Source organism: Pogona vitticeps, chromosome 2 (genome assembly GCF_051106095.1).
Source record: "Pogona vitticeps strain Pit_001003342236 chromosome 2, PviZW2.1, whole genome shotgun sequence".
Taxonomy (NCBI): Eukaryota; Metazoa; Chordata; class Lepidosauria; order Squamata; family Agamidae; genus Pogona; species Pogona vitticeps.
This window is the reverse complement of record NC_135784.1, coordinates 33685531-33698308: the sequence shown is the minus strand read 5'-3', so window position 1 is coordinate 33698308 and position 12778 is coordinate 33685531. Positions and strand designations below refer to the sequence as shown.

At 42.3% G+C, this 12778-nt stretch overlaps 1 protein-coding gene across 3 annotated transcripts in view; it reads right to left on the bottom strand.

Moving 5' to 3' along the window:
* The window catches only part of SETD5 (SET domain containing 5), a 67253-nt gene that overhangs the window by 13286 nt on the left and 41189 nt on the right, over positions 1–12778 (bottom strand). For all 3 annotated transcript variants that reach the window (XM_020808830.3, XM_020808831.3, XM_078388779.1), the window contains exons 14-17: positions 11811–12074; positions 10597–10917; positions 8312–8554; positions 2739–2868 (exon numbers count right to left, since the gene is read on the bottom strand). In XM_020808830.3, the coding sequence (XP_020664489.3) occupies positions 2739–2868; positions 8312–8554; positions 10597–10917; positions 11811–12074 (958 nt within the window). The remainder of the gene's footprint in view (positions 1–2738; positions 2869–8311; positions 8555–10596; positions 10918–11810; positions 12075–12778) is intronic.

Here is a 12778-nt window from a genome sequence, read left to right as displayed (position 1 = left end):
GAGCGATGCCCAAGCAGTATATTTTAGTGATGAAACATCTTAGCCAAACACAAGCAAGGACTGTTTGAGGGCTTTAAAGTGAGATGCTGGAATGAGAAAAAGAGTTCACATTGAAAGCAACCAATTAAGGCCATTCTATGGTTGGATAAATAAAAAGGCAAACCTAAAGGACGGAAGTATTTGTTCACTGCCCTTGTCCACTGTCCTAGGTATAGGCCTCTGCTTCATGTCCAAATCTGCATCAATTCAGAAGCAGCAGGACACATCTTGCCAAAACATAGAATGACAGCCAAGAATAATTATTTCAAGTCTTGTAGAGCCAGTCTCCCCTTATTTCACACCCTATGAGGCTTCCTCTGTTTTTCCTAGCCTCCTGAGCTAGAAGTGCTGCACTTCCCTTGCATTCCATTTAGGAGATCTGGCAAGGATAAAAAATGAGTGCCAAACTAGAACTGATAACCAGTTCAACATGATGATTCTTTAGCAGCTTCTACACTGAAGCTCACAAGGACTCTGAGGAGGATTCCTGCAGCGAAGGCCCATGCAATCAGCCCCAACTCATTTACATCATCTGCAAGATTTCTGTTCCAGCAGTCAGAGTGGGCTACTTACTTGGGTCAAGAAAATATCTAGAGGAAATCCCAAATAAACTCACATTCTATTGGGAACTCCCCATCTGCAAAATATAGAGTTCTCCCTTGACCACCAAGAGCTGGAGGCTACAGTACTGTACGGGGGGGGGGGAGATTCCTATCCTTTTTCCTGCAATCCAGACAATGGGGCAACAGCAACCCCAACAGAGCTATGAATGGACAGTGGGAGACTACTGAGCCGGTTACTACGAGAACAGCATCTCTCTGGCCAGTTCTTATCATTCTACACTTATCATTTCCCCTTGTTGTTTCAAGTACTGAGGTGTCCTATGAGATAATGACTTTATGTCAAACTGTGGACTGCCTCCCGAACAACAATCTTGTAGCTGACCAGTTACTCTTCTCTCCCGGATCATGATAACCATTTCTCCCCTCTCCCACCAACCCTACACATGGACAAAGGGTGCATCTTTGTATTTTCCAACTCCTTCATCACACTCAGAGCTTAATTTCTTTTCCCTAAAACAAATACATGGCTATGTAAAATTTTAACAAGGGGTAACTTAAGTCCTTGTATAGTCTAAGTTTTAATTACTTTTATAGTTACAGAGCTGTGGCCTCAGTCACTGATGGATAAGCACTACCACATGGTGTAAGTGCTGCACTATGCTTTTGCCTCACGCTCTTTTATGAAAGCTGATGGGATAATGAAACAAAAGAGGAGAGTGTTTTGTACACAAACTAGGAACCTGTGGATTAAGATTTTTAAAGAATAATTAACAGTAGTTGTTCAGTTACTCTCAAGAAGCAGGAAAACAATAATGCGGCTATTTCTGGGACAGCAATGAACTGCTTCTCTCAGAAACTGTAATTATTATTATTATTATTATTATTATTTATTTAATTTATATGCCGCCCACACTACCCAAAGGTCTCTGGGCGGTTTACAGCATTTAAAACAGTAGCAAAGTACTGAGATGAGTCAAAGGGCCTCAGAGCTACAACTATAACCAATTACTTTTGAAAAGTAACCTTCCGAGTTCTGATCACACCTTCCAACAAAATTTTATCTGACTGAAAGGAAAATCCTTGGCTGTCCAACGTTTCAAGGGTCTTTTGAAATGTCACTAGAGAATTTTAGTGGGACTCTACCCCCTTAATTGGCAGGAGTCTTTTAATAGAAACAGACAGACTTCAACATTATTTTTGCACAATCTCTCTGACTCACTCAAAATTAGAACTAGTGCTTTGTCCACTTTAGATGCCTCTAACCTTCGTGCAACAAACAGTTATCTGTAAACTGTCTAGGGCCTCGTCTGGCGTCCTTGGAAAACTGATCCCTGACTTGGACAGATCGCCACCCTCTTCTTCTGCAAAGACAGACGCAAAGTTACTATTTTTAAAACTCAAGTTTTTGCTTTGCTCTCAGATGTAAGATGAGGGGCTGCAGAGCGGCTGTTCTGCGACCGGGTGCCCATTCTTTAACTTACTGCTTCCCCAGAAAGTATCACACACACAAAAAGCTACTGATCAAAAGGCACTGGTTTTCATGCATTATGCTTCCTCCTTGGAAGTAAGAGGGACATCTGTTTCCTCAGGAACCATAAAAGAGGTATGGACTCTCTATTCTTCGATGCTGGGAGATGAAAAGGCCCCTTTTCACAGATGCCCACATTTTAAAAAGGACAGATATTTTCCCCCAAGGGAGATGACATAGAATGAGTAGCCAATCTGTAAAGAGAATCCCACTCACAACATTCTGCTGTTCATCTCTCCTGCATTTCTTCTCAGCAGCTCAACAAGTGAACTGTAATATGAAGAACTGATCATATCCGGAAGGGCCAGGCACATCAGTAGGAACGGTGAGACTCTTAACCTCTCATTGACCACAATATGGGTGTCAACTGGTAGCAGCAAGTCGTGCAGATATATGTTCAATCTCTGCACCGATTTATACCTATTAACTTGCATTATAGCTAGCAAGACCTTTCTATCTGGATTACTATCTGATGGCCAAAATGAAACAGATCACAAAAGCTGCTTTTCTTCTTCTTCTTCTTCTTTTGATCACACCCTTTGGAATTAAGAGCTGGGAAAAATCAAATCCCAATGCATCACTGAGGTGTGACAGTTTTTCCAACCAACCTGCATTTTCTTTGCAGACACCAGAAGTGCTAGCACTCTCATTGCTTTGGTATAAACACTGGGTTCTGTTCTCTTGGGAAGCAGAAGGGGTCTGAGTCATTCCTTCTTCTAGAGCTTGCTTCATCCAACGCTGTAAAAATAAAACACGTTCAATGCACATGCTGCCTCCCCGTGTTTTTCACAGACTTCCAAAAGAATAAATTCAGCAGTTTACACCCATATCAGTCAATTTGCTTTCTTTTTAAGGTGAAGGGAAGTCAAACTTCTATGCAAATAGTCTCATGATGCCTCTTAATATACAGTACATGATTTGGGATGAATCTATATTTAGACTGACAAGCTAGAGTATGATGGGTGGAAAATAAGGCAATGAAGAAAGCAGAGACTTGCGTGTAAGGGATCCTAACTAGGAGGCATGGGGACAAAGGGAAACGGTAACCTTTGCATGCTTGGGGAGACTCTGTCCACCTGAACACCAAACCATTGACATATATTTTCAAATCTGTCTCCCTAGTCGTAAGAACTAGAAACCTTAATATGAAAAGGAAAGACAGGAAATCCAAGCCACCACCAAACTTTTATACCTGGTTAACGTTAATATTTCATGACATGTACATGCCAAAATGACTAGTAAAATAGGTTCTCTCAATTGTTTTTGTGTTGAGTACATAGAATAAAAAAGCAAAATTGGAACTTACACTGTTTCTTGTGGGATGCACAAGATTACATTATTAATCTGCTAAAAAGAAGTTTCAAGAGCAAGATTTCTAGATTTTTGTTTGAAAGTGGTGGTTTATTTGGTCACAGAATTCACACAAAGAAATAAGACAGAGTCTGGAACTAATTATCAGAGGGAACATTGTGATTAACAGAAGTAAAAAGAGTTATGTTTTGTGGGAATTCTGGGAGAAAAGCCACAATTGCTGCTCCTCCTCCTCCTCGACAATCAACACAGCCACAACCAGAGTAGGGTGAGGCAGACACAATCAAACATAAGTCAATAGGGATGGGACTTCCAGTTTCTTTGGTTTTCCTCTTGTCTCTAATTCACCAGGAATTCCCTCATGCAGAATTCTGGGAGAAGCAGCAAAACAAAAAAACCCAGACGTTTACAAAACAGCTTTCAGTACCTGCATAGTGACCCTCTGTCACTAGGCGTTTCCTTGGAGAAACTGCCTTGGTGCTCCCTGGCAGCCACAAGGTTTCATGAGAGGGGCCGTTTCATGGCCCACTAACTACACTTTATAGAGGGGGCCCTCCAATAATGAACCCTCCCATGAAGCTCTGTGACTTCCGTGAACCTTTGCAACTCCCAGGGGCCTCTGAGGCACTCCTTTATTTTGAAAGGAGAACAATGGTGGTGAAGGCACACATATACATATGGAAAGATGCTTTGTAAATTTCAGTATTTGGCCTGCATACTTCCCAATGCTTCTCTGAATTACTCAAACCCCTTCATGGATTGCTGCCTTGTCATGGTGAAGGGGCTTGAGTAATTCAGAGAAGCTATGGGCTATGCCATGCAGGGACACCCAAGACGGACAGGTCATAGTGGAGAGTTCTGACCAAACGCGATCCACCTGGAGCAGGAACTGGCAAGCCACTCCAGTGTCTTTGCCAAGAAAACCCCATGGACAGAAACAAAAGGCTAAAAGATATGACGCTGGAAGATGAACCCCTCAGGTCGGAAGGCGTCCAACATGCTACTGAGGAAGAGCAGAGGACAAGGACAAGAAGCTCCAGAGCTAATGAAGTGGTTGGGCCAAAGCCGAAAGGACGCTCAGCCTGCGGACGCGCCTGGAAGTGAAAGGAAAGTCCGATGCTGCAAAGAAAAATATTGCATAGGAACCTGGAATGTAAAATCTATGAACCTTGTTAAGCTGGATGTAGTTTAATAGGCGATGGCAAGAATAAACATTGACATCCTGGGCGTCAGTGAACTAAAATGGACGGGAATGGGCAAATTCAATTCAAACAATTATAATATCTACTATTGTGGGCAAGAATCCCGTAGAAGAAATGGAGTGGGAAAAGCTGTACTGGGATACAATCTCAAAAATGATAGGATGATTTCAATACGAATCCAAGGCAAACCTTTCAACATCACAGTCATCCAAGTTTATGTACCAACTACCAACGCTGAAGAGGCTGAAATTGACCAATTCTATGAAGACTTACAACACCTTCTAGAACTGACTCCAAAGAAAGATGTTCTTGTCATTATAAGGGACTGGAATGCTAAAGTAGGGACTCGATTTCAAAGGGGCAGAGGTGCTAGAAACCAAATTACTAACATGAGCTGGATTATGGAGAAAGCCAGAGAGTTCCAGAAAAACGTATACTTCTGCTTCATTGACTATGTAAAAGCCTTTGACTGTGTTGACCACAACAAACTATGGCAAGTCCTTAAAGAAATGTGAGTGCCTGACCACCTTATCTATCTCCACAGAAATCTATATGTGGGACAGGAAGCAATAGTTAGAATTGAATATGGAATAACTGATTGTTTCAAAATTGGGAAAGCAGTACGACAAGGCTGTATATTGTCCCCAGGCGTATTTAACTTATATGCAGACTACATCATGCAAAAGGCAGGACTGGAGGAATCCCAAACCGGAATTAAGATTGCCGGAAGAAATATAAACAATCTCAGATATGCAGATGATATCACTCTGATGGCAGAACGTGAGGAGGAATTAAAGAACCTCTTAATGAGGGTGAAAGACGAGAGTGCAAAAAACGGCTCAACATCAAAAAAACTAAGATCATGGCCACTAGTCCCATCACCTCCTGGGAAATAGAAGGGGAAGATATGGAGGCAGTGACAGATTTTACTTTCTTGGGGTCCATGGTCACTGCAGATAGTGACAGCAGCCACGAAATTAAAAGACGCCTGCTTCTTGGGAGGAAAGCAATGAGAAATCTAGACAGCATCTTAAAAAGCAGAGACATCACCTTGCCAACAAAGGTCTGAATAGTCAAAGCTATGGTTTTTCCAATAGTGATATATGGAAGTGAGAGCTGGACCATAAAGAAGCCTGACCATCGAAGAATTGATGCTTTTGAATTGTGGTGCTGGAGGAGACACTTGAGAGTCCCCTGGACTGCAAAGAGAACAAACATATCCATTCTGAAGGAAATACAGTGGTGCCTTGCTTGACGCTTACCCCGCATGAAGTCAAAATCGCTTAATGATGAGTTTTTGGCGATCGCTATTGCAATTGCAAAACGATGGTTCCAATGGTTTTTTTTCACTTGACGTTGATTAGAAGCCTGCTTCGCAAACCGTTTGTTCGTGAAACAACTATTTTTCCAGCTCCGCAAAATGGCTTCCCTCCCTTCTCAAAATGGCTGCTTTCCAGACTCCTGCTTCGGAAAACAGCGATTTTAAACAGCTGATCGGCGGTTCTCTATGGGCAATCTTTGCTGGACGAGCAGGTATTTCCCCCACTGGAACGCACTGACCCGTTTTCAATGCATTCCAATGGGTTTTTTCACTTGACAACGATTTCGCTGTACAGCTATTTTGCTGGAATGCATTATCGCCGTCAAGCGGGGCACCACTGTAACCCTGAGTGTTTACTGGAAGGACAGATCCTGAAGCTGAGGCTCAATACTTTGGCCATCTCATGAGAAGAAAAGACTCCCTGGAAAAGACCCTAATGTTGGGAAAGTGTGAAGGCAAGAGGAGAAGGGGACAACAGAGAATGAGATGGTTGGACAGTGTCATTGAAGCTACCAACATGAATCTGACCCAACTCCGGGAGGCAGTGAAAGACAGGAGGGCCTGGTGTGCTCTGGTCCATGGGGTCACAAAGAGATGGACACTACTTAACGACTAAGCAAAAACAACAAACCTCCTGAAATTCTGTCTGGAGAAATTCTTGGCAAATTCTGAGAGTTGGCATCCAAAAAATCATGAAGTCCCATCTCTATAAGCCAATCCCGTGCTGTTCAGGTTCATATACAAGATGAAAGTATTTGTGGGGGGAGGGGGAGAACAAACTTCCAGCCTCCACAGTTCAAAAAAAGGGGAATGCTTAATTTTACTAAAAAGCAGGTATTTTATAGGAATTCCAGAGGACGGAAAGAAGGTCTGCACTTATCCCTTCTCTCTCAGCTTTTTTTCTTGTCTTAGTCCCTGTCCTCTCACATCCTTTAGATCAGTGGGCCCCAACTGTTTTGGGGCCGCAGACAGGCTTGGGGGAGCAAGCTCCATGCACAGGGGAGGCAGGGGCATGTCACACTTGCACGCAAGTGTGACACACGAGTGTGACATGCCCCCGCAGGCTTGGCACCCCCATGTGAGCATGACACCCCCCACGTGCATGTCGGGGGTGGAGATCTGTACCCGCAGCCCAGTTCCAGCAAGCCCACTGACCAGCACCGGGCCGCGGACAGGGGGTTGATGACCCCTGCTTTAGATTGCAGAATACAAGCAAGTTACCAAAACATTAGTTTATTAAAGAAATACCACCATGTCACAATATCTATTTTCATGACTTGAATAGCCCAAATTAATCCCAAACTATTGATCCAACAGAGAGGGATTATGTTGCCATCAATTTTTATTTACAGCCACATGACTGTTAAGGCCAGAAACTCCACATAGAGCAGTCTTGAGCCTGTAGGCAATTATTCATAGCTCAGAGCCTTTTGGATACCTGCCTGCTAACCCTACATATAAAGCAACTTGTAAAATAGGAAATCAAGCTGCTTAAGGCAGTCACATTAGATAAGGCATTATCTCCTATGTTAGAATACACTGAAACAAATATTTGGTATTCATTGTTACAGCCTAGAAAACAAAATGAAGCAAAAAAAAAAAAAAAACCCCACCAACCCCCCCCCCCCCCCCCCAAATTATAGAGAATAACTCAACATTTAATATCAGGACACACAAAGCTTCCCGGTTTTGCTTTTTTCCTTAGTCTACATGATGGATGGTGTGGAAACAGAAAACAAAATCTTTCCTTCTTGTCCCCTGCTCAGGAAATATCACAATGAATTCAAGTTTATCCAAGTGTGCATCAGCTATACAGTACACATTTTAACAGGACTTGAAAATTCACTTTAGATCCTGAGTACCAAGAGTCTGTCTGTAGCTACCAATCCAGATGTTTCTGTGGCTGCATCTGTTTTTAAACTGACATCACAACTCAGTTGGTGTGAATAAACTATGGAATTTAAAATTTATTCAACCAATATATAGCTTATTCATAAGTAAACTGATGAAGAAAGATTATGTATTTTTAGCCTAAAGGCTTATTTTTTAAATGATCTGAGGAAATATCAGAAGGACAGAGAAATTGTTCACCAAAGCTATAGGAAACACAACAAGCAGAATAGATCAGAAAGAATATTTTGAAATAAACATATAGGCAGAAAAATAAAACAGCCAAAGAAATTCTTATACAAACTTTTAAGAAAACAAATCTAGATAAGCATTTCTTGAGAGTGAATTCAAACCATGTAGCTTGTAATATATAATCTAAGTACAGAAAGGTGTGTTGATTACTTCAGGTGGGGAAGAGAGATAAAAATGAATGGATCACAGCAGAGAACAGGCATACCTTTTTACATGAGCTGTAATTTCCATCCACCTGAAGTGGCCGTCTTCGCCTTTCTGGTGTGAATGGAGAGCCAAAACGGATGTAGTGTTTGGGTGTGGTACAGATAAGTGGGGAGTGGACAAGGCCTGGCAACATATTGAGAGTGGTAGCTAACACAGTTGGGTCCGTGGTTATACGCAAAGGGCACTCAATGGGGCACTCCTGCTTCTCCGCCTTGTCATTAAGCCACTCTGTAACTAGATACTAGAGGCAGAAAGAACAGATATGTCTTACTATCGAAGGACCTGGGAAGGATACAAAAACATTAAAAAACACAAAGGGAGACACAAAAAGAGCAGCCATAGCCCAATGTTGTCTACGCTGACTGGACAACGGCACCCCAAATCTCAGGCATGGGGCATTTTAAGTTGGTAGTACCAGGTTTAAACCTGGGGCATGCTGTGTTCAGTTACTAGCCAGGGAGCGGACAAGCCTGTCAGGTTGAATCTTGTCAAGGTCCCCATTTTAACCATCAAAGATCCATTTGAATCTACTATGGCATGGGATTGCAAGCCTTTTTTTTTACATATTTGGTGCAATTCTCAAATTTTTGGATTCTTACATGAATGTATCTCCTGATTAAAATGTGTTTGTGCAGTCTTCTGAAATGTACACGTTCTGAATACCTTATATGTGGTTCTCCACTGGTTCGGCCTGCTTTGTTTCCTAGCTGAACAGCTTATTTGTGGTTCGGGGCCCTGCCCCCTCTGGTGGGTGCCCACTCAGAGGCAGCACACAGAGGAGGCAGGGCAGGGTGCTGTCACCAAATGGATGCTTGCTGGGGGGCAGGGCACCAGACTGCAGATCAGTTGTTTGGTTGAGAAACAAACTACGCTGAACCAGCAGTTCAAGCTCATCTTTAATCTTGACCCTTCAGCAAACAAAACTTTGGAGAATTTGGAGAACAATAAACTTTATTTATTGATTTTGTATAAATAAAGGGAAAGATACAAAGCTCAATACAAGAGTCCTTACAATTCTGGAAGAGAAATGGGGCTTTCAAAGGTATAGGCATTTATTCCCAAATGGTCCTAGTGGTGGGGGACCACTGTTTATGTAGATATTTTTCTGCATTTTTTTAAATTAATGTTTAAATGTTTAGTAGATGTTCTATTTTCTTTGATCGTATTTTATTAGTTTAACTTAAAAAATAAAATTATCCAAACACTGCTATTTTTCACCACGAAAAGAGTTTAGTTGGCTATGAATTCATATTTCATTTCAATCTAATCTCTCCTGCAAGATAAATTTGTGCAGCAGAGGAAAGGTGTACTAATTATAAAATTTTTGCTTGTTTAGCCCTAATGAGGAAATGCATTCCTTGGCATATTTGCAACTGATATGTATACCACTTCAGAGAAATATTAGTACAATCAAATAACATTTATGCACATTCTAGGGAACGTGGTGGCGCTGCGGGCTAAACCGCAGAAGCCTGTGCTGCAGGGTCAGAAGACCAAGCAGTTGTAAGATCGAATCCACACGACAGAGTGAGCTCCTGTCGCTTGTCCCAGCTCCCGCCAACCTAGCGGTTCGAAAGCATACAAATGCAAGTAGATCAATAGGGACCATCTCAGTGGGAAGGTAACAGTGTTCCATGTCTAAGTTGCACTGGCCATGTGACCATGGAAGATTGTCTTCGGACAAACGCTGGCTCTATGGCTTGGAAACGGGGATGAGCACCGCCCCCTAGAGTCGAACATGACTGGACAAAAATTGTCAAGGGGAACCTTTACCTTTACCTTAGACATAGGCTGACTACGACTGAATCTAATCTAGATGATTGCTGGTTGCTATGCATTTTGGGGCATAGTCTGCTCATTGCCATTGAGTCTACAGAAACCTCAATACTCTTTGAATTTAGAAAAAAAAAAAACTCTGGTGGGCTGCACTATGCCTATTCTGTTCTACCAGAATCTGAGCCACACACAGAATATATTTTTCCTCTACCCCGCACCTAAAATTTAGTTATTTCCTCATTATGCTGAAAGTTAATATCTCTCAAAACAAAATTTACTGAGCAATAATGAATGTGTGTGGGGGGGCAGGGAAATGTGAAGGAGAGCTTCACAGATCAGGAGTTCTTAACAAACACAACAATACTAATCACAGTATTGCAGCTTTTATTAATTTCTTGTTAAAATGTAATGAAATATTAGCAAACAGATAATGTGGGCTGCCCAAAACAAAGCTTTCCAAAGGTCCCAAGAAAAAAACATGCTGCCACCTCTCCTTCTCCAATTTACCTTTTTTGTTTTGGGGTACTTGAGCGCCACCCGGCTGGCCTGTGGCCCGACAGCTGCAGCCACCGCTGGGTCAGAACCCACCAACTGCTTCCCTTCTCCTGGACCTTCTACGTTGCTGACTTCTGCTGCAGTTGCAATGCTTGTACCATTTCCTTCCTCTGGAGTTGCTTGGGATTGTTCAGACTGTTGGGAAATGGCCTGCTTTTGCCTTCTCAGTCGCTGGGCTGAACTGCTCCGATAACGAGAAAACCGGCTTTTGGGCCGCGGCCTAGCTGGTTTTGATGGTGCCGGTTTAGAGACAGGTTTCTCTGCTGCTGTCTCCTGCAATGCAAATCCTGGGAGTAAGATGTGGGATCATTTAAAAACAATTCCTTGCCCCTCACTCATTTACCCCTTTGGCAAATAACAGCAACTTGGTGAGAGCTGGCTTTGCATGTTTAGCTGCAGGAGTGAAAAAGGATTGCTTCTAACTCTAGAATGACACTGGAAAAAGCATGTTCCACATGCCTCATGATACAAAATTTCCTCTGGAATATTACCATTTTTAAGAACAAGCAGCATAGCTGCCAACTGCTACATTTTGAGTCCTGACCAAACTATCCAAGGACTCTTGTCGAAAAGAATCAGGACAAAACAATGCCTGTGTGAACACCTGCGCTGATTCCTACTCTGTATCATTGTCGTTTAGTCATTTCCGACTCCTCGTGACCCCGTGGACCAGAGCACGCCAGGCCCTCCTATCTTCCACTGCCTCCCAGAGTTGTGTCAAATACTCTATACTCTGTATAGGCAACAACTAAATATTGCAACAAGGTGATCAGTCTCTTACGCTGTCAACATGCCAAGTAACACCAGGAGTGTTTCAAATCTTAGCGCAGGGCTGGGAAAACTGACTGCAGTAATGGTGCTACAGTTAGCTTTCCTAACCTTGCACCAAGATTTGGAACTGGGGGGCAGTTGATACCAAATTTTTATGCTGGGTCAAAGCAAGGGTCTGGCTGTCTTCTAGGACATTTGAATGCAACATAAAACATCACAAGAACAATGTGAGAATGACAGCTATTACCTACATTTGACAGCCAGGAACACTTTGGCTGAATATGTTACTGTTCTGACTGCCAGGGATAATAGATTCTCCAACCCACAGCAGCAGTATTGTTATTGTTCCCAAAATCATAGGGTTTGAAGTTATACATTTCCAGCATTCCTCTTACCCCAGCCTGTGAAGACCTCCGTGTGTTCACTCCTACACTACTGACAGCAATGGGGGCACTTGGCACAGGAACATTTAAAACTGAAGTGTTATCTTCCTTTTCAGCTGGCTCAGGTTTAACTTCCTCTGGCTCTGGAGTCTCTGCAGTGACCACCACTTCTGCCTCTGTGCTGCTCCGATCAGATGGTACATCTTTTCTCCTCTTCCTTTTCTCCAGGTTCTCAAACACATGCATGATGGCTTCTACCTTCCTATCTTCTCGGGTCTAAGTCAACCAAATAGAAACAAAAGTCACTAAAACAGGCACAGAGGGGCAGAAAATAGATTAAGGGCATGAGGCAGAAGATAAAAAGGAGGGGGGAGGAAGCAGCAAGACAGTAGTGGGAAAATTAGAGGGTGTACCAAGATTTTCATATCTTGATTCTACAGAAGACAGGATGGTAACTTCTCAGTTCAGACTGCACTTAAAGAGTACTGAATTAGATACACTACTCTTTACTTGTGTGTGGGAAGAACAGAAGTGGTACTGACAACTCAAAGTAGGACAACCACAGGAAAAATTTATTAGTGACCAAAATGTATCTGTTACTTATGCACATATTATAAATTCTATCTTATTACCTATTTAAAGACCTTTCTCTCGTTACTAGGTCATTCAGTCATTAACCGGTCAGTCTTATCTCTACCCAGAGGACTTCCACAGCTCAACAGGACTCACTCTCAGGTTAAGTGGAAAGTGATTGCCACTCAAGTCCTTAGTTATGTCTTCTCTTCCCTTATATAGTCAGGTTATTTTCAAATGAACCTTTTCTCATTATATTCTGTGTTTTGGATTTTTACCTTCACTACAATTTTAGTTAGCAGTTTTTATCTGTAATGAAAATTCTACCCATTTCTATGTTAATGTAATATAAAACAGAAGGATTTCTCTTTAACGTGGAAATTTCTCACCCTCAGAATATCCAACAG